Raw genomic sequence first — 20081 nt, forward strand, 5'->3', positions numbered from 1 at the left:
CGACACGAGAGAGGGGAACTGTACCGCGCCTTAAAAAAACAGGGCTATTTGATGTGGCTGCAAAACGAGTCAGGCTTTTGTTCCCTCTTCTCTTCCGCCGACAGTTTACACCTTAACCGTGAAAGTTATCAGTACTATTGAATTCGGAAACCAACAATGTTTGTCGGATCCAACTACACAGCGGCGCCGCATATTTGTCTTCCGATGCGGCAGCTCCCTCTCATCTATTTCTTTCATGCATGGAGAATATACAAGTATGACATCACCAAATATTCTTTTGATTTGCATTTTCAAAAAGATTTATCTCCCAAACCGTTATCTCAATTGATGATCTGTTTTCACAGTTAGCTTTCTCGCGACGAGATCTTCAAAACTAGATCCCATGTTAACATGTTTTGATAAAAAAAAAATCGTCAATACTTGCCAGATTACTCTCACTTACTTGTCACATTATTATTCACTTAGTTGTCAAATTAAATCATCTTGGTTGTCAGCTTGATGAACAACAATATAAACCACTAAAAAACTTGATACATGGTGCTTGTGCATTTTCTATTTTCTGTACCAATTTAATGCCCACTGTGTAGCTTCACATGGCACTGCAATGCTTTAAAAATATATAAAATGTTTCTGTAACTATATATAACTTTTATAACAACTGTACATGTGTAATATGACAACTATGATGATGTAATTGTGGCAACCGGTAACGCATGAAAAAAAATTCATCAAAACATGTCAATATAGGATCTTATTTTAAAGGTCTCGTCGAGACGAACATGACGGTAGAAGCGGATCTCTAATTAAATTATTGGTTTGTGAGATAAATTATTTTTTAAATTTAAAAAATAATATAATGTGATGATATTTCGACAAGCATGCATGTCTACTCTATATTCTATATAAATAAAAATTTATTAAGCATTGGATAGTAACTACATGAAGAAAAAAAAATGTATGCATGCATGCAACCTGGGCGCAAGCCGCCGCACAGGAACGGTCTAGTGCGACGTCGTTGATTAGAATTTCTCATGTTTGGCACCCATCATTTGGGGTCAGAATTTGATATCGAGTTCTGGAACCAACAAGTATGTTTGTCCTGGAACTGGGCGTAGGAATTCAATCTGTGAATCCACAGATCGTAAGAATAGACCACGAATCTCCTTAGCATGACCTGTGAGTATACCGGGAAAGGAAATATAAAATGTTGTCCTGTAAGCTGCGGGGCCCTAGATTGCGAACAATCATTTCGTGTTTGTAATATGTTTGTATTGATTCATACTTTTTCCATCTTAAAATAAGTGATTGAACTTTCTACCAATTTTGATACAAAGCTGAGGCGTTTATTTTGGGATGAAGGAAGTATTAGGTCCTGTTTGAAACCATAATAGATTATGATAATCTGGATTATAAAGATAGATTATATAATCTGGTTTATAAAAATAATTTAGGTGGACATGTTTGGATTCCAGATTATATAAACTGTAATCCAGTTCTTACATTGCATAATGATCTGTCTACCCTCTTTTTTTTAAAAAAAAAAGAGGAGGGTGACGGTGGTAGGAATGTAATTATCTCCAACTTTACGAGGGTAATGGGTCATTAGCAATTCATAATCTGATTTTAGCTGATGTAGAGTAGATTATGAGTTTTTAATAATCTATCCATCTAGTTTTTATAATCTACACCATAATCTGTCATGTTTAAAGACGAAATAAATTATAAAAACTGAATTATATAATATGGGTGGTTCCAGGGCCTTAGTCAAGTCGGACCTTGCACCTGCAGTCACACGTGCAAAGACAAGAAGTAAGCTCACGAGTGATGTGTGTGGACTGCAAAGCGTGTGCTCTGCCATATACCTAACCTGCCAACCTGATCAACCCAATTTGTCGACACACCAACACGAGGTTAGGCCAACTTGACAGTGCGATCATAAACGGACGTCTGTTTTGTTTGAATATTGTCCGTTTGGGCAGAGCGATGGGATCGTGTTCGGGCCTGTCCCGGGATGCGGCGGACGTGCGTCCAGCGTGCGCCGCATCCTTTTGTCCCATCCTGTCCGCTAGGGTCTAAAATACCCATAGTTTCGTATCAAAACAAGTTTGCACATCAACCCAATCGAAATTGTCTTTAAATAAAATAGTTTTACAATCAAATTGAAATTGTCTTGAATGAACATAAAATGAACCAATACATCTATTGGTTGCCAATATGATCCCACATGTGCTCAACCAAGTCATATTGAAGATCCAAATGAGTGTGCCAATCACGTAGCACACGATGGAACTGGACAAATTGTTGAAACGTGGCCGGTTCTTGGTGCAGGGGCTCAACATTTTTACCTTGATAATCAAATCCTTGGTCGAAGATACTGTCATCACGCTCGTCCTCGACGATCATGTTGTGCATGACCACACAAGCAGTCATCACCTCCCGAAAGCTTCCTTTCATCCCATGACGGTGTAGGGTTTCGAACGATACCCCATCGGGATTGAAGCACACCAAAAGCACGTTCCACATCCTTTCTAGCACTCTCTTGCATTTGGGCAAATTTCTTTCTCTTTTCATCTTGGGGGTTCGAGATTGTCGTCACAAAAGTTGACCACTGAGGATATATACCATCAGCTAGATAGTATCCCTTATTGTACTGGTGGCCGTTGATCTCAAAGTTGACAGGTGGGGAGTGGCCTTCTGCAAGCCTTGCGAAGACTGGAGAACGCTGCAGCACGTTGATATATTGTGAGAACCTGCCATGCCGAAGAAAGAATGCCATATCCAAAGATCCTGCGAAGCCACCGCTTCTAATATGACAGTGCACGCTTTGACATGCCCCTTGTACTGGCCCTGCCAAACAAATGAACAGTTCTTCCACTCCCAGTGCATACAATCTATGCTATCAAGCATGCCCTCGAAAGCCTCTAGCTGCGTTGGTCGCCAACAATCTCTCTGTATCAGCGACAGTTGGCTGCCTCAAGTACTCAGGGCCAAACACCTCGATCACAGTCTGGCAAAACTTGTACATTGACATCAGACATGTTGTCTCACTCATACGCACATACTCATCCACCAGATCGCCTGGAATTCCATATGCAAGCATGCGGATGGCCGCGGTGCATTTCTGGTAAGAGGAGAATCCTAGCTTGCCAAGGGCATCCGTCTTGCACTCAAAGTATGGGTCATGAGCAACCACTCCCTCTCGGATATGATTGAACACATGCCTTGTCATACGAAAACGACGACGGAATTTATCCGGCTTGAAGAGTGGTGTGTTCGCAAAGTAATTGGCATAGAGCAGGGCCTGGCCTCTCTCCCTGTTGCGGTTCAAGTTGGGAGCACGGCCAGGGAGTGACCCCCTTACCGAGGAAGCTGTCATTGAATGTGGTCGTGAACCACCACTGCAGCCACCACAAGATCTTCATCATCTGACGACGAATCGTCCGATGAATAGATGAAGTGATGGAAGAAAAACTCATCATCAGTGTCCATACCTTTGCGGGCAAAGTGTCGAACACCTTGCGGTTGTGGTGACAAAGAGGCCGCGATGATCACCTCGATGCAAGGGTGGTTGGCGGCCGGCTACTAGCCGCTCTGGAGCACTCGTCGGAAGCTGTCGTGGTACGTCGTCTGCGGTCGTATCCACTCTGCCGCCGGCTACGACGACGACAGCCAAACCTCCTCCGATTGACGCCTAAACTACGGCGAAAGTGCGGGCATGGTGGCGGCCATGTCAAGACGTGGTTTGCTATGGACGGCCGGGGGCTGAGGTGGCCGGAGAATAGCGGCGTCGGCGTCGACGGGGCGAGGCGGGAGAGGGGGTGGAGGCGTTGCAATCGAATGGGAATACATGTGTCCCCGATACGCAGGCCATGGGCGGACAAGGACGTGTGGCGAGCGCGTCAGCGCGATGTCCGTTTCCCCCAAATTCGACGCAAGTTTGGGTCAGGGATGGGTCGAAAACGAACGAAATCCGAACATTTGTCCGTTTGGGTCCACGCGTTGGACCGCGCTATTCATCCGTTTTATCCTAAACGAACGCACCGGACAAAATGGGAACGCCGGTGGAGTTGGCCTTACCGCGCCGCGTGCCTTCTTTATTCATCAGTACCAATACCACCGGCACACCGCGCACTGATTCTAAGTTTCTAACTAGCCTACTACACCAGACAGTATACCATGTTACTTGTTAGGCTACCATCAACACCCACAGGATCAGTCAGTCATGTACCAACACCCACAGGATCAGTCAGTCATGTACAGTCGCAGGTGAGGATCCTCCAAATCCTCCTCGTCCGCCTGCCGATCTTATCCAGCTTCTTGATGACAATGGCGAGGAGCTGACGGTGGTACGGGACACCGGCAAGCTGCCCTCCATGGTTCTGTGCGATTTCACCGCCACCTGAATGCGCACCGGGTTCTCCCCTCTGAAGCGCAAGCCCGTTGCTTCCGTCGTTTTTGTGCAGGTAGAAGTTTCTGCCGCCCACTTGGCCGATCTTGTCGTTCTTGTTTAAACCTGTCGTAGAAACAAGCTCAAGATGTTACTTGTCCGCTTAACCAAAGTTAACTTTCGAAATGTAGACTTCATAGTTTAGACACTAGTTGCTTGGGCTGAGCAACTAAATTTTAGGTGAAGGAGGTAGCTGCATGCAGTGACGAAGCTTGAAAAAAAGTTTAATGAGGTCAATGTCTATGATAATAGGGTCATCATTTATAAATGAGTAATGATTAGTGCTAAATTCATGAAGGAGTTGTTAATTTTACCGGGGTCAATTGACCCCATTGCGGAGCTCCGTCCCTGGCTGCATGATGTTCATAGACTTTTCAGAGTGATAGTTTTAAGAGTCCTTGCATAGTGGAGTAGATGATTTGAAAAGAAGAAGAGGTCTTTTTTTTTTTCGAGTGAAAAAGAAGAGGTCGTTGCCTAGAAGTAGTACTCCTTCCGTCCCAAAATAAGTGTCTCAATTTTATACTAGCTCTAGTACAAAATTGTACTAAGCTTGAGACTTTAGGACGGAGGGAGTACCAGATAAGTAGTCTACATCCTAATCCGTAACGATCGGCCAATATTCCATTATTGCTGAATCCTTAAAGAACGAAGTGGTTGGAGAAATAAAATACAAGCAACACAAAAATGAATGACTAAGCCAAGTAGCAGATGCCACATGAACAAAGAAGGCTTGTCAGAGACTTACATAACTAGTAATAAAATTATTAACCATGATTAATTAGTTCTTAACTTATTCTGAATTTCTGATGATTCAAACATCCCAGTACACATGAACTTGTAGTGACAGTGACAGAATTTGAAAATGGTTTGGGTCACAAACAACGGAATCAAACAACCACATCTTTAGCAACAGAAAACTGAACACTTGTACTAGAGTTTAATCCCCATTTGATCAGCAAATTGGCATGGCATATCCTTCCAGCTTTAGCAAGGGGGGTAGTAAATTACTAAATTGAGTGAAAATGATGAATGGCTAGCTAGCTTACTCTGGAGGGAGAAGTGAGAGTGATGGAGCTGGAAGGACTCGGCGGAGGCCGGGTCCAGCCGGGGGCTCCTCCCCTCCCGGTGGTACCTCTCCACCACCGCGGCGATGGCGTCCCGGATGCTGGAGCCGAGGCTGACCATCGCCCTCACCGGCCCCGCGCTCCCCTCCACCGTCACGTTCACCACCACCTTCGCCTCCTACATATACATACAGAAAAAAATCAGGTTCACAGACCGCGCAAAGAACTGATGAGAATGAGTGCGCGCGCGCCCGTCAGTTCACGTGCTGTAGTACCTCCCAGGGCGTGCGACGATCGGGCGGCGGCAGCAGCAGGGAGGAGGAGGAGGCGGAGCCGGCGAAGGGGGAGTCGTCCGGCGCGAGGACGTCGTAGCAGGTGTGCGGGCGGTCGAGCGGCGGCGGCGGCGGGGACGGCGCGGGGTGGACGCGGGCGTCGTGCCACCAGAGCGCCGGCTCGGAGGCGGAGCGCGTGAGCGCCCCCTTCCCCTCCTCGGCCCGCTTCCGCGTCCGCGGCACCCGCAGCAGCTGCACCGGCATACGGAGCCTCCGCCCGGCGCTGCCCCCGCCCCGGCGCGACGGCGGGGAGGGCCCGCCGGCGACGCGCGGGCGGCTCCTCCTCCTCCCCTGCTGCATCTTTCTCTCTTCTCTTCTCTGGCTGGCCGACGATCGTGCGTGCGTGTGGGGGGGGGGGGGGGGTGAGGTTTGGGGTTCGGGGATTGTTGCGTTGGTCGGCGGTGGTGGCGTACTGGTGTGTCGTCGGGCGGCCGCAACCTCCGGTTTGCCGACACGGCGAGCTTCTTTATGCTTTGTTTGTGGTGCAACCCGGGGGAGGAGAGGAGGAAGCTTCGCGGCCGGTGCTCCACGAGGGCGGACCCGGCGCACGGGGCGCTGCTGAGCATGGGCCCGGCGTGTCAGCGGGGGTCGTCGCGTGAACCGGGAGCAGGGGAAGCAGGCTGGGAAGGAAGGCGTTGGGTTCTCCGCGTGCGGCGTGGGTGGGCGTCACGAGACGGTGCGGACTGCAGGGGGAGGGGGTTCGGGATTGGTTGCTTGTGGAGTGGTGGGACCAAGATTTGGTCCGGATACGTGGGTCGTTTTCGTCTTCGCGGTTTGGACGGTGGCGGACCCACACAAATCAAGGGCCCGCGGCGGTCGTGCGTCGGTGTGCGTCTATAGCCAACCGAACATTTTTATCTGTTTATTAACTAGCAAAACTCCCGTGCGTTGCAACGGGAAAAAAAACATAATTTTAAATGATCATGGTCATATTTTGTTGTATCATCGGCATACACTATCACTCCTAATTTCATGAAATCATGAATTTTTTTTGAAATCATGACCATTTTTTAAAACTCGTGCACATGTTTGAAGCAGTGAAAATTTTCAAATTCATGAACACTTATATAAAATTTCGAATACTTTATAAAATCAACAACAGTTTTTGAATTCATGAACATTTTATACTATTTGCAAACATTTAAAAAATGAGTATGGACATAAACAATCAAATTAAAAAAACAAGATGAGTCATCTTCAACTTCAATTAAAAAAATAGACGTGTGCATAGTTTGAAGAGCAAACATATTTTTTCTTAGAAGGAAAAAAGTAAACACATCTGTGATGCAGCCACGCTAGTTAGCTAACATGTCAGATGGCTAGAAGAAACCAGGAGCCTGGCTGGCGCTCGCTCATAGCCTTATCTTCGTCGTTTACTTTTCTAATATTCCACGAAGCCTTCCACATCCTGATACTGAGATGGGCCGTCGATCACGCCCCGTCCCCTACCCTACCAAGCTCTAGCACCGACGGGATCACCCCTCCCTTCCATTTGGGGCGGCGTCCCCATGCCGTGGTGGTGGAGCCCCTCCTCCCCGGTTAGTGGCTGAGGCGACGGGGCCTGCAGGCTATGGCTTCTTCCTCTCCTCGTGCGCCCCCTTGGCCTGATTTCGCTCGCCCCCACCCAATTATGCATCGATGCCGCCTTGGTCCGTCACGTCGAAGCCAGCGGCCGGCCAGGGCTGCTCCCCTCCGGCATCTCCTTTTCCCCTAGCCTCCTCTGTCTCGTGGCTCCACCTTCGTTAGTTGGACAACACGAGTGAGATTAGCCATTTAAAATGTCACCAATCAAACATATGAAACGTGTATTCGCTTAAACTTGCTATATCCACCACGCAATTATCGATTTGCCCGCTCTATTAAGGAAGTAGAATAGTTGGCACAGATCCAAGCAGTATGCTCTACGTTGTCCTTACTATTAGTAGGACCAGCATGATTGCAGGCTAGATCGATGGTTACAAAAGTACTTGGTTTTCATCCGCATATCGAAAGTGGGACTTAATCCTTTGTGCAAAACATAAACTCAAAGCTAGCTAGTTGTTCGCTTCTTCGGGCACGGTAAAAACATGGCATTGCTTATGAACAACTGCCAATTCTGGAAAATTGTCTGAACTTACTGATGTCAACATCAAGCCAAGAAGGTATGGCGTGCCACTCGGTCCAATCTTCTTGAGCAGGATAGCAGCCAAGAAATGTAAAGATTTCAGCGCTCTCTTCCTCCGTTTCATTGTCCCGGCCAACTTGCCATCCGTGTCGTTGTGACCCAGCCTCTCCCCATTCCTGCTGTTGGAGCATATATCTCCATATGTGGTTTTGGTACTTGATGACAATTCCTATGGACTAATGGTTGCCTTAAGTTACATTTATAGGATTTGTCCATAGGCACTTCTTGAAGTCCATCTGTTGGGTTCAAGGAGTTTATATGATGACCAAGATGGTATTCAAGGTATTATCCAAAGAATGGTCATAGAGACACATGGTTGATCAAGATCTCAGACAAAGAGTAAATCAAGATGATCAACACACAAAGCGTACAAGATGTACCGAGAGGGATCAAGTGATCCCATGGTATGGATTTGTCCATAGGCACTTATTGAAGTCTATCTGTTGGGTTCAAGGAGTTTATATGATGACCAAGATGGTATTCAAGGTATTATCCAAAGAATGGTCATAGAGACACATGGTTGATCAAGATCTCAGACAAAGAGTAAATCAAGATGATCAACACACAAAGCGTACAAGATGTACCGAGAGGGATCAAGTGATCCCATGGTATGATAAGCATTGTCCATTACGTGTTTGTGTACTAACCCATGGTCTTCGTGAGAGTTCTATGTGGGGGTTAGGTGTGTTTCCATGGGCTTGCGTCAAAGGGAAGATCTCATACAACCCATGGAGTATGACGTCAAGTTGTGATCATCATCAAGATTGCGATGTGCAAGTTCAAGTGGATCAGCACGAAGATAGCATGCTTGAAGCTTGCCGTCCATTGTGGTGGCAATGGACTTGTGAAGATATGCTGAAGAGTGGCTCACCCATAGTGAGTATGGGGGAGCAATCAACTAGTCTTCATCAAGCCAACACAATAAAGAAAGGTGGTCCATCTTGAGGAAGCCAAGATCATCATCATCTAGCTCAAGAGGACGAGGTGCAAGGTATAGGTTTGCCCTTGATAGGTTTTCTGGTTAGGATAGATTGCTGTTCTATCAAGGGGGGCTCTCAAGTGAGTAGCTTGATCGTATCGTTCGTTGAGAGCTCAAACCATTTGCATCCTTGCATCATACTTCTTGGTTCTTGTTTGGTGTTTCTATTTGTGAGTTTTAGAGCTTATGGTCATCTTCGTGACAAGCTCGAGTTCATCGAAAACGGAGTCCATATGCATCTACTATGATGTTTTCGATGTTGGAGTTTTTGCCGGTTCTTCATTCATAGAGATCTCACATCTCTATATCTTTGGCATATTTATAACCGCATGGTCTTAAGATTTCCTGTTTGGATAGCCCTTGTCGTCTTGAATCCAACAAGCTTGGGTTTGCTCGATTCGGAGCTCGTATGCGAAAGTTATGGCTGTTTCAGTGGCGAGCGGTAGTACCGCTGGACCTAGCGGTAGTACCGCTAGAGTTGGCGGTAGTACCGCTGGCCCTAGCGGTAGTACCGCTGTCTCGCGGTAGTACCGCCCCTGGTCAGCGGTAGTACCGCTCCAGGAGCTTAGTACCGCCTGCCTAGCGGTTGTTCGTGGACGGACCTTTTTGCGAAGACTTTCTTGGCGGTGGTAGTGCCTTTGCACTACCAGGGGCCCAGCGGTAGTACCGCTGGGGCCAGCGGTAGTACCGCTGGAGTGCCAGCGGTAGTACCGCTAGCTGGCGGTAGTACCGCTGGAGTGCCAGCGGTAGTACCGCTGGAGCTCGGGCAGAAAGTGGGGGTAACGGTCTGATTCCTTCCCCCACTATATAAAGGGGGTCTTCTTCCCCCTTGGTCTTATCTATCCGTTGAGTTCTTGTTCTACCTCCATTGTTGACATTCTTAGAGCTTGATTACTCTCAATCCCTCCAATGATTCTTGCTTGTTCTTGAGGGAAAAGAGAGAGGAGATCTAGATCCACATCTCCACCAATCACTTTCTCCTCTATGTGAGGGGAACCCCTTGGATCTTGATCTTGGAGTTCTTTGTGAGCTCCTTGTTCTTCCTATCATATTTCTCCATAGCTTTTGTTGTTGTGGAGGGATTTGACTGTGAGGGACTTGACCACTTCGTGTGTTCTTGCCATTGCATTAGTTGCATCGGTTTGAGTTCTCCACGGTGATACGTGGAAGTGAGAAGTTGAGAAGCTTACTACCTTTGGTACTTAGTACCCTTGATATTGTTCTTCGTGGATGCTTTGGCGTCCTAGAAGCTTGGTGGTGTCTCGGAGCTCAATCATTGTGGTGTGAAGCTCCGGGAAGCGTCGGGGTCTCCAATTAGGTTGTGGAGATTGCCCCGAGCAATTTGTACGGGTACCGGTAACCGCCCCCAAGGGTTGCCACGTGTACGGGTTCGGTGACCGCCCCCAAGGGTTGCCATTTGTACGGGTTCGATGACTGCCCCCAAGGGTTGCCATTTGTACGGGTTCGGTGACCGCCCTCAAGGGTCCCTTAGTGGAATCACGGCATCTTGCATTGTGCGAGGGCGTGAGGAGATTACGGTGGCCTTAGTGGCATCTTGGGGAGCATTGTGCCTCCACACCGCTCTAACGGAGATTAGCATCCGCAAGGGTGTGAACTTCGGGATACATCATCGTCTCCCCGTGCCTCGGTTATCTCTTACCCGAACCCTTTACTTATGCACTTTACTTTGTGATAGACATATTGTTTATTGTAATATATCTTGCTATCACTTAGTTGTTTATCTTGCTTAGCATAAGTTGTTGGTGCACATAGGCGAGCCTAGTTGTTTGTAGGTTTTGTGCTTGACATATTAAACATTAGTTTTATTCCGCATTTGTTCAAGCCTAAACCTTAACTATTTTAAAGCGCCTATTCACCCCCCTCTAGGCGACATCCACGTCCTTTTCACCTGCCCAATGCATCGTCACCATCATTGGCAGCGGCCTCCGGACGACCTCTCCTCCTTTGGCCTCGGCCCGACCGTGCGTACGCCAACGCCCCGCCAGCGACCAGTGCGCCGAAGACAACCGCTAGCATCCTCCTGCCTCCACCCAAAATCGACAACCATCAAGATTCCAAATATGTTTTTTTAGATATCAGTCAAAAAGGACGAGACTTTGGAGCTGAGCACACGCACCTCCGGGACACGAGCAGCCCGCGGCCACGCTCGGTGAGCTACAACAGCTGCAGGGACGGCATCCCTCCCGCCGCCGCCGGTGCCGCGACGCGCGACATCCCGGGAGCAGCAGGCCGGGCGCACGGCCGGAGGGGGAGAAGATCTTGCTATCTGCGGCAGTGACGCGCGAGCCGCCGCGGGACCGAGTCGCGCCTCCTGTCGCCGCGGCGCATCGTGGCGTGCGTGTGTCCGCAGGGACCGGAGCGAGGGGTAGAGGGGCGGCCGGCTGACTCAGCCGCCTCCGCGGAGATCGCCAGTGGTGCGTACGCCTGGTGGTGGAGAATGCGAACGGATAAGCTACCAGTGGAGGAGGACAGGGGCTTTTTTGAAAAAAATGAAACATTTTCCCACTTAATGTAGGACCGCGGGTTGATTATGAAAAAACAGGGGGACGTTTTTGTAAAACTACCACGACGGACGATCAGAAACTGTATTTGCTTTATTATTAGGGAGAGATAAACCCATTTCTTTTAAAACAGTCAACACAAAATACTCCCCCTCACAGTTTAGAAGACGTGTTTGAAATTTTCTCGAACATTATTGATTGCCTATGATATACGTTGGAAAATAGCATTCACGCTACACATGTATATAAAAAATACAACGGAATACTAATAAGCAGCTAAGAGTAAATATAATGCGTCTTAAACCTTGTTTATTATGAAAATGCACATAAATTTAATCGTGGCTTCTAAACCCTGACGGAGGGAGTAAAGCAGTTTTTAAAATGAGACGCACGTACACGCATCCCTACAAACACACGCACGCACACTGTATTACTGTAGACATACATTTAAAAGAGTAAACCGACACATCAGCTTGAGACTGATGAAGTCGTTATGAACGCATTCGTAGTCGACGAAAACATTTTTTCCCATTAAATGAACATCATCAAAAGCCAGATCCATAAAAATTGCAAACATCAATGTCACGAGTGCCTGCCACTACCTATAAAAATCCAACCAACCACTTATATCCAACACCCCACGTCTGTTCTAATTATGTGTCCGTGACAACATGATGAACTGAAAACAATATTAATAATTATGCATCAATTGTATCTGAATAAAAATATAATAATTACATTAATTGTAATTTATTCTAGAAGCAGCATTATTTTCACTAATTGCATTTTATCTTGGAAACAACATCCATAACGCAAATAATCCTCATAATGACATACTCTGATTGATTTCTTCCCCGCCAACATGTCAAATCGTAACAAATTCTAATATTAAGACAGAAGACAACTTTGTTGCTAAACACACATATAAATTACGTCAATCAAGCAAAGTCATTCTAAAGACCCTTTGCATTGCCTCAACTTATCGCCTTGATGAATTACTCACACATTATGATGGGGTCGCAAGAAGAAATCATTGAAGACGATTAAAGGTGCATGATTGATCGATGAATAGTACCGGGATGCATCAATTACGTGTATGACTAACTCGAGAGCATGGCCACGGTGATGGTGGTGGTGGTGGTGGCTATGGAGATGACGTAGGAACTCGCTTGTTTAAACCGGAATAACGAGAAGGATTTGGTTCACTCACAATCGGTATGCCTAGATACCACTGTGCTCTCTTCGCCTAAAAACTTAATATAGTTTGTAGCGATGACAAGATTATTATGCAATCTTTGTTAAGAAAAGATAATAAACACAAAACTTTTGTTAGTCTAGACAAAATAATCAAGTAGCTTTTATCCATTTTTTTATAGCTAACACTTGCTTTGTCTGGAACACTTGAAAGAGTTTTTTCCTTTTGTAGCAAAAACATATATTATGGGAGTGAAAGGTATGTAAAAGACAATGTGATGCAAAAGCAACTCACTAACACACATGAGTTTCGCCTCATCAAGGCTGGGAAACGCTTCTTTCAATCATTGGTTTGTTGAAACTTTTGTTATATAGTGACAAGATTATGCCAAAGAAATGATCATGCGAATGGGGGAGGGGTTTTACTGTGCTTTAAGTTTGAGTACTATGGACCAAGGATTATCCCTTTCAAAAGTAACGATCAGTGTTCTTTTATTTCCGCATACATACACCTTCTATGGAAAGCTGACTAATATCCGTTATAATGTTGACACTACAAATGCTAACCAACTCATGATTTCAAAGGTGTCCAGAAGTCCATGAATGATCCCACCAAGACCCTTAGGCCAACATGGGCTGAAGGGGGGGGGGCACCCTAGCCTTATTGGGACAGCCTCCCAAGGGCCCATGCGGCTAAGGGGCAAGGCACCTAGGAAGTGCCTTGGGAAGGGAGGACTCTTCCCTCTTGGACGCCATCCCTCCCTTGGAGGTGGGGTTAGGGCTGTGCCCCCTCCCCCCTTGCCTTCTAGGAATAGTGGAGGGGAGAGGAGGGCCGAATACATCAAGTCCTTGTCCTTGAAGCAGCCGTCTCCCTCCCGTCTCTCTCGTTCTTCCTCGTTTGTAGCTCCGTAGGCATTTGACGAAGCCCTACAGGCACTGCTCCATCATCATCTCCACCATGGCGTCGTGTTGGTCGAGATCCCATCTACTTCTCCGCCCTTGCTTGCTGGATCAAGGAGGTAGAGACGTCATCGAGCCGCACGTGTGCTGAACGCAGAGGCGTCTTCTGTTCAGCGCAAGATCGGATTTAATCACGATTGGATCGTAAAAAAGTACGACTACATCAACCACGTTATAAATGCTTCCGCTTAATAGTCTACAAGGGTACGTAGACACACTCTCTCTCCTATGCATCTTCATAAATAGATTTTGGGTGTTCATAATTTTATTTTAATTTTTCATGCAACGTTCCAAAAAAAACATAGTTTGAACATGGTTTCCATCGAAACTTGGTTTCCACATGACATTTCCTCCTTTTCTTGCCCCTCACAACCATTCCTTGCGCGAGGCAACACACTCAATATGTATACATGTATTTATAACGTGTCCACATTTACGAAAGTTGCACTACTTTACTATGAAGTATTGGGCAGTGCAACTATTTACTATGATGAGGAACTGATAATCAAACATTTTAGTTACTCCCTCCGTTCCGATGTATAAGTCATTTTAGATTATGCACCGTGATCAAGACGGAGAAGAAAACGAAAAAAATAATGTTAATTTGCTAATTAATACCATTACATGTAATGAATTGACCATTACATGTCGTGTTAGTTAGTCTGTAGTCATTAAAAACATACACGTCCCGCGTTTTTTATTGATTGATTCATTTATTCATGTTAAAAAACAAAAAATGAGGTAAAAGTTAATGCACCACGCCTAAATGTTTTGAGATTATTTAATTTTCGTAAGATGACTTATACACCGGAACGAAGGGAGTAGATACCTAAAAATGTGGTTGTACGCTCACACTGGCACAAACAAGGGGGGCCAGCAGGGCTCTCTCGCGGCCCTAACACAACTAATTTAGGAACTAACAAACATGTGAAACATTTTATGTCATGCTAAATTGGTGTATTTTCATGGATCGACCCTCCCCAACAAGTCTTAATAACACCCGCCCCCTCATTCAGATTAAGCTTTAGGTTTAAACGTTTCGGTAAAACTAACTTTCTTTTTCTATATAGAAAACGGATGTTCTCATTGATAGGGGACTTTTTGTGAAGTGACGAGTCATCATTTTTAAAGATAATTGACTATGATCTTTAATTGATGTTGTGTCTATGCATGTCAAATTGACGGTGGGCGTGGGTCGCGGTACATGAGCTTTCCCTGCCGACTCTTGATACTAGATATGAAGACGATAGCTTCTTCGCTTCCGGCTCGACTAGCCCCACCTACCTGGGATTCCAGGGACCTTTTGGTCTGCTCGATCTGGTGGTTGGTTTGGTGTGCTTGTGACTTGGGGAAACACTTGGTCGACAGATACAAGCACAATGCCGATGATGTTGCGGGCGCCATCCTACTTGTGGGAGTCATCGAGGTTCATCCCTTTCCTACCCTCCCATGTGTCTATGTTGAAAACTAGAAATCCTCTGATTTGGGCGACAACGGCGTTCGGCGTTGTCACCTTTATGAAGGTACCGCCTTTCGATAGTGGTGTGGCCTCAGTGCCCTCGCTCAATAAGTAGTTATTTTTTTTTAAAAATGGACATTATGTTAGGTGATGGTGAGGAATGAGATGTATGATGTTGTGATAAAAATAAGTAGTTGACGTTTTGTGATGATAAAACTACGAAAGTTTGAATGAGAATGACACGTCATAAAAAGGAAATAACAGAATTGGATGAGAAAATCGCTAGAAGGAAGGCTCAAACCTCCGACCTTGTGCTTGGTTTGGTGTGCTTGTGGTTGGGGGCATGGACTGGGGGAAACCCTTGGTCGACAGGTAGAAGCACGATGCCGATGCTGTTGCGGGCGCCATCATCGTACTTGTGGGCGGCCATCGAGGTCCATCCCTTCCCTACCCTCTCATGTGTCTATGATAAAAACTAAAAATCCCTTGATTTAGGCGACAACGACGCTTCGGCGTCGTCGCCTTCATGAAGGTACCACCTTTGGACAGTGGTGTGGCGTCAATGCTCTCGCTAATAAGTAATTTTTAAAAAAAATGAACATCATGTTATGTGATAGTGAGGAATGAAATGTACCCCCTCCGTTCTTAAATATAAGTTTTTTTAGAGATTTTACTAGAGACTATATACGAAACAAAATAAATAAATTTATACTTTTTAAAGTATGTTTATATACATTCATATGTAGCCCATTGGTGGAATCTAAAAAAAAACTCATATTTTAGATACGAAGGGAGTACGATGTTTTTTTTTCCTTTTTGAGATAAGAGGGAGTATGATATTGTGATAAAAGAAAGTAGTTAAATGTTTTGTGATGGAAAAGCTACGAAAGGGCAGCGTAGTTTGAGTGAGAATGACACGTCATGAAAAAGCAAAAAATAGAATTGAAAAATCGCTAGAAGGAGGGCTCGAACCTCCGACCTTGTGGTTAACAGCCACACGCTCTAGCCAACTGAGCTATTCCAGCTTACGCTTGCAAGCCGTGCGGTAATTTATTTATACAAAATCAGTACACGGGCCAGCCCGTTTGCTTGTCGTCCAATCTTTCCCCCGTGCCGGCGTCAACCAAACGACCCCCTCCCCCCCCGCCGTAGATCTCGACTCACGAGGAGAAAGGGATCGCCGCCGCCGCCGACGCCGAGAGAGGATGAGCTACCAGCAGGTCCCTCCGCAGGAGGCCTACCCTCCGCCAGGCAAGTCCCCCCCGTTCACCCCCCGCGAACTCGCCCCCAAAGCCTCCGTTTTTTGCCCCCCAAATCCGCGCCGACGCAATGTTTTCCTCGATCGATTTGAGGACCGTGGGTTGTCCGGCAGGGTCCGCCATGGCCTGATCTGTGCTTTTTTGCTCTGCGCGGCCTGCAGGGTACTCGCCGGTGTACCCGCCGCCGGCGACGGGCGGGCAGCAGGCCCCCCCGTACTACGCGCCGCAGCAGCAGCAGCCGCCGCCGCCGCCGGGGTACCAGGGCTACTTCAGCCAGGGCCAGCCGCAGCAGCCGCCGCCCTACTACTACCCGCCCCCGCCGCCGCACGGTGGACACCACCACCACCATGACCACCACGCCGAGCACCACCACCACCATGGTCACCATCACCACAACGATGATGATTGCTGCCTTGGCTTCCTCAAAGGATGGTAATGTTAATCCAGGCCTTTCTCTTGACATGCGTTGCGAGTTTTGGGTATGCCATTCGGATGTGTGCTTGGATGTGGTTAAATTCTTGTTTAGATCGTGATAGTCGTGTAGTTTTTCTCTTGACATGTGTTGTGAGTTTTGGGTATGCGATTCGGATGTGATGTTGGCTGAATGCCTGTGGTCAAATTCTTGTTTGGATTGTGCCAATAGTGTAGTTTTTCTTTTTGCCGAACTTGGAGCTCATTGTTGTGAATTGAGATCATCGAATTATGCATTTATGCATAGTTTTTCTCGAGCTAGCTCTTTGGTGTCTTTTTGAAAGGGGCTTGGTTGGTTCCTTATGAAATTGTTTACATATTCATACCTAAAGCATATATAAATTGTGATCCGATCTTCCAGAGACTAATTTTCCCTTTCTGGCTGAATCTATGTAATGAAAATTCAGTAGCCATTGCCTAAACAAAAGCTTCACAATGAAAAATCTTATATCTAGTAGCACCTAAGAAACAAAGCGTTGTTTACAAGTAATGTACATTTGCCTCCATAGTCCATACTGAAACATTTTGTAATACACAACTTCGAGATGATGCCATGCTGTTGCAGGAGCCCGTGAAGTTTTTTGTTGATAGTGCGATATTTGATTTATCAATGCCGTTAAATCCATTGTTTACCATGGTTAGTTGACATACTGTTTGCACATCTTTGGAACACTGCATTTGTACATTATAAATCGACATCTAAAAGAGAATGGAGGTAGTATACGTCTGCTTGACTAGTGCACACTGTTGCCTGATGCAGAGTTGCAGATAGTCATTGACCTTGGACAGTGGCAATCTGGAATAACCGATAGATGCTCATGTTCTCTAGTATTGCATCAATGGTTTGTGTCCACCCACAAATACATCCCTTGAGAAGTGCCTGTAATTAACTAGTTTGAATAAGCGTGTTAGCTGAACCCAAAAGAGAAAAAGACAGTGTCAGTGTGCTATGCAAGCACCGGTAGAAAGACATGGCTGTACCTGTCATTTTGGGCACCAGCCATGAACTTGTGGACTAGCGAAGAGTTCTCATTTCCATTCGGAATAATACTATACATTTAATCAGTCTTTAAACTTGTAAGTAGATGTAAGGTAATCACTACCTAAAAGTCTACATGCCTTGATCAATGATGTCTGGGGTTTTAGACTTACACCATACCGAGTGTCGATTCTACACACATGGTCCTGATTCAGATTTTTGCTTTGTTCGACAAAGATGTGTATCCACACGTATTCAATAGTTGACCCATTTTATTTCAGATAGACCCCTGGTATTTTCGTTCCATTTTCCTGTTGTTCATCGCATTAACCTCCCCGTGTTTCTTTTCGCAGGTTGGCCGCTCTATGCTGCTGCTGCTGTCTGGAGGAGTGCTGCTGCTGTTTATGGTGATATGCATGCTTGGAAGCTACCCGTGCCTTGCATCTTCGACATTGGACGTGCCGCAGTATCTAGTCAATCTTTCGACTTATTATTATATGTCGCTATATAACGTGTTCTGTTACCTGTGTCAAATAAACGGTGTTTACATTGTTTTTGCTGAACTGTTTGGACCATGGATGAACGGTATTGTACAAAGTGTACATGATTCAGACTTGATTGTTTTTCATTGGTTGATTGTGGAGGCTTGGTGCTGAAATGCTCGGAGATGGAGATCCGAAGGCTTAAGTTTGTACTTCGGCACAGTAACTGATAGACCATTCTGTTAATTGATAAAAAAATATCAGTGTTCTAAATAACTGGTATTGAAAGGTTGGCGAATTAGAACTCTCCCATAACATATTCAAAAATAGTTTGGAATCCTATAAATCTAGCAAGCGGCTGCTGTCACAGCTGACTACTCCGTGCCAAGGCTAGTGTTTTTACCTGAAGATGATGGGTTCTTTTTTATACCAAAGATATACACTCCTACGATATCGTGCATCGATTTCTTAGGAAAAAATTGTATGGGTTGTAATCCTACAGATCAAACAATCGGCGGCTGCCATGACTACTCGGTGCCAATGCTCTAGGTTTTTTACACAATAGATAGATGATTACACACTGTAGTTTAGTTTTTACACTAAAATAAACAATTGTACACTAAACATCAATGACCATACATCTTATGCATATACGCTCTACTAAGATAGTTATACTAAAAAATAGGTGCTGACTCGTATAAATACATTACAGTACATATAAGTTCCACAAACTAGAAAACAATTCAATGAATGTCTCAAACTGAACTGTAAAAAAACATCTCTATGACAAAATCTCAATTTATTACAGACTAGTAACCAATTCAATGAACTCTCCTTAAGATGGAATTAAGGAGTTTGACCCTCTTTCTCCGGCTTTACTCGATCGTACGTGGTTCTTATAGAGAAGGCCGCACATCACCGTGCGTCTCCTCCTCCACAGCAGAGCGCCGACGGCCGGATCTGCACTTCCTGCCCCTGACCTATCCGTCCTTCTGACTAGCATCCTTCCCGACCACGCTGCCCTCCAGCCTCACCCCCTCCCCCTCCCTTCCTCGCCGCCTCCTGAGGCAGCCGCCCGGCAAGCCCGGGGCGCCAAGGATGGTGGCGGCGGGGCCTAGGCTGCCCTGCCTCTGCGTGGGGAGCCCCGGATCTGGAGCAGCGGCTTCATTGACGAGGCATGGCAGGATAGCAGCCGTGCGGGCGGTGGATCTGGCGTCCCGGCCGCCGCCAGCGGTGGTCATTGGCGTCCGGCGACGGCTTCTGCGGTGGCCGATGCGCACGATCTGACGCCTCCCCTCCTCCCCTGTTCGGCGTGCAGGCTAGCCTGGTCGGGCCACGCTTCCTTGGGTCGCCGGTTCTGTACAGGAGGCGTTGCTGGTGGCGGGGATCTAGTTCGGGCGAAATCCCTGGTCGGCCATGGCTGGCCGCGTTGACGGAGACGCCTGAGGGCGCCGTTCCCCTCCTTGGAGGCGTCGGTATGGACTGATCCCCTCACTTCCCCTTTCCCTAGGTCTCCCGGGCGAAAGCCTTAACTTTGTTGGGCGGCGGCGGCGCTCACGGCGCCGTTCCCTTCTTGAAGGCGCCGCTTTGGGAACCTTGGGACTGGGTGGCGCTTGTGGGCGGTGGGCGACGACGGTGGTGCGGCCCTATCCTAGCATGGATCTGCGTCCGTTGCTTGTAGATGGACTAGCGTAGATGGAGGTCGTCGTTTGACATCATGGTGATGTCGATGGCGGAGGCACCTGCCAAGGCTGGTACCTCAATCTGAT

General features: G+C 46.7%; 2 protein-coding genes and 1 non-coding gene across 3 annotated transcripts; 1 reads left to right on the top strand and 2 right to left on the bottom strand.

The window, feature by feature from the left end:
* Positions 1-4067: 4067 nt before the first annotated feature.
* Positions 4068-6143, bottom strand: LOC123396983 (uncharacterized protein At4g22758). Its single transcript, XM_045091715.1, has 3 exons — positions 5787-6143; positions 5494-5689; positions 4068-4513 (listed from the first exon to the last, which is right to left on the bottom strand). Exons 1-3 carry the CDS (start codon positions 6141-6143, stop codon positions 4251-4253), a joined length of 816 nt encoding a protein of 271 aa, XP_044947650.1. The 3' UTR covers positions 4068-4250.
* A 9929-nt stretch (positions 6144-16072) lies between these two features.
* On the bottom strand, positions 16073-16146 carry TRNAN-GUU. The gene has a single exon. It is a non-coding gene; the product is annotated as a tRNA-Asn (tRNA).
* Positions 16147-16208: 62 nt separating this feature from the next.
* On the top strand, positions 16209-18466 carry LOC123399827 (cysteine-rich and transmembrane domain-containing protein WIH2-like). The gene is made up of 3 exons (XM_045094203.1): positions 16209-16372; positions 16542-16812; positions 18184-18466. Exons 1-3 carry the CDS (start codon positions 16327-16329, stop codon positions 18239-18241), a joined length of 375 nt encoding a protein of 124 aa, XP_044950138.1. The 5' UTR covers positions 16209-16326; the 3' UTR covers positions 18242-18466.
* The last annotated feature ends 1615 nt before the right edge of the window (positions 18467-20081 follow it).

Source organism: Hordeum vulgare, chromosome 5H (genome assembly GCF_904849725.1).
Source record: "Hordeum vulgare subsp. vulgare chromosome 5H, MorexV3_pseudomolecules_assembly, whole genome shotgun sequence".
Taxonomy (NCBI): Eukaryota; Viridiplantae; Streptophyta; class Magnoliopsida; order Poales; family Poaceae; genus Hordeum; species Hordeum vulgare.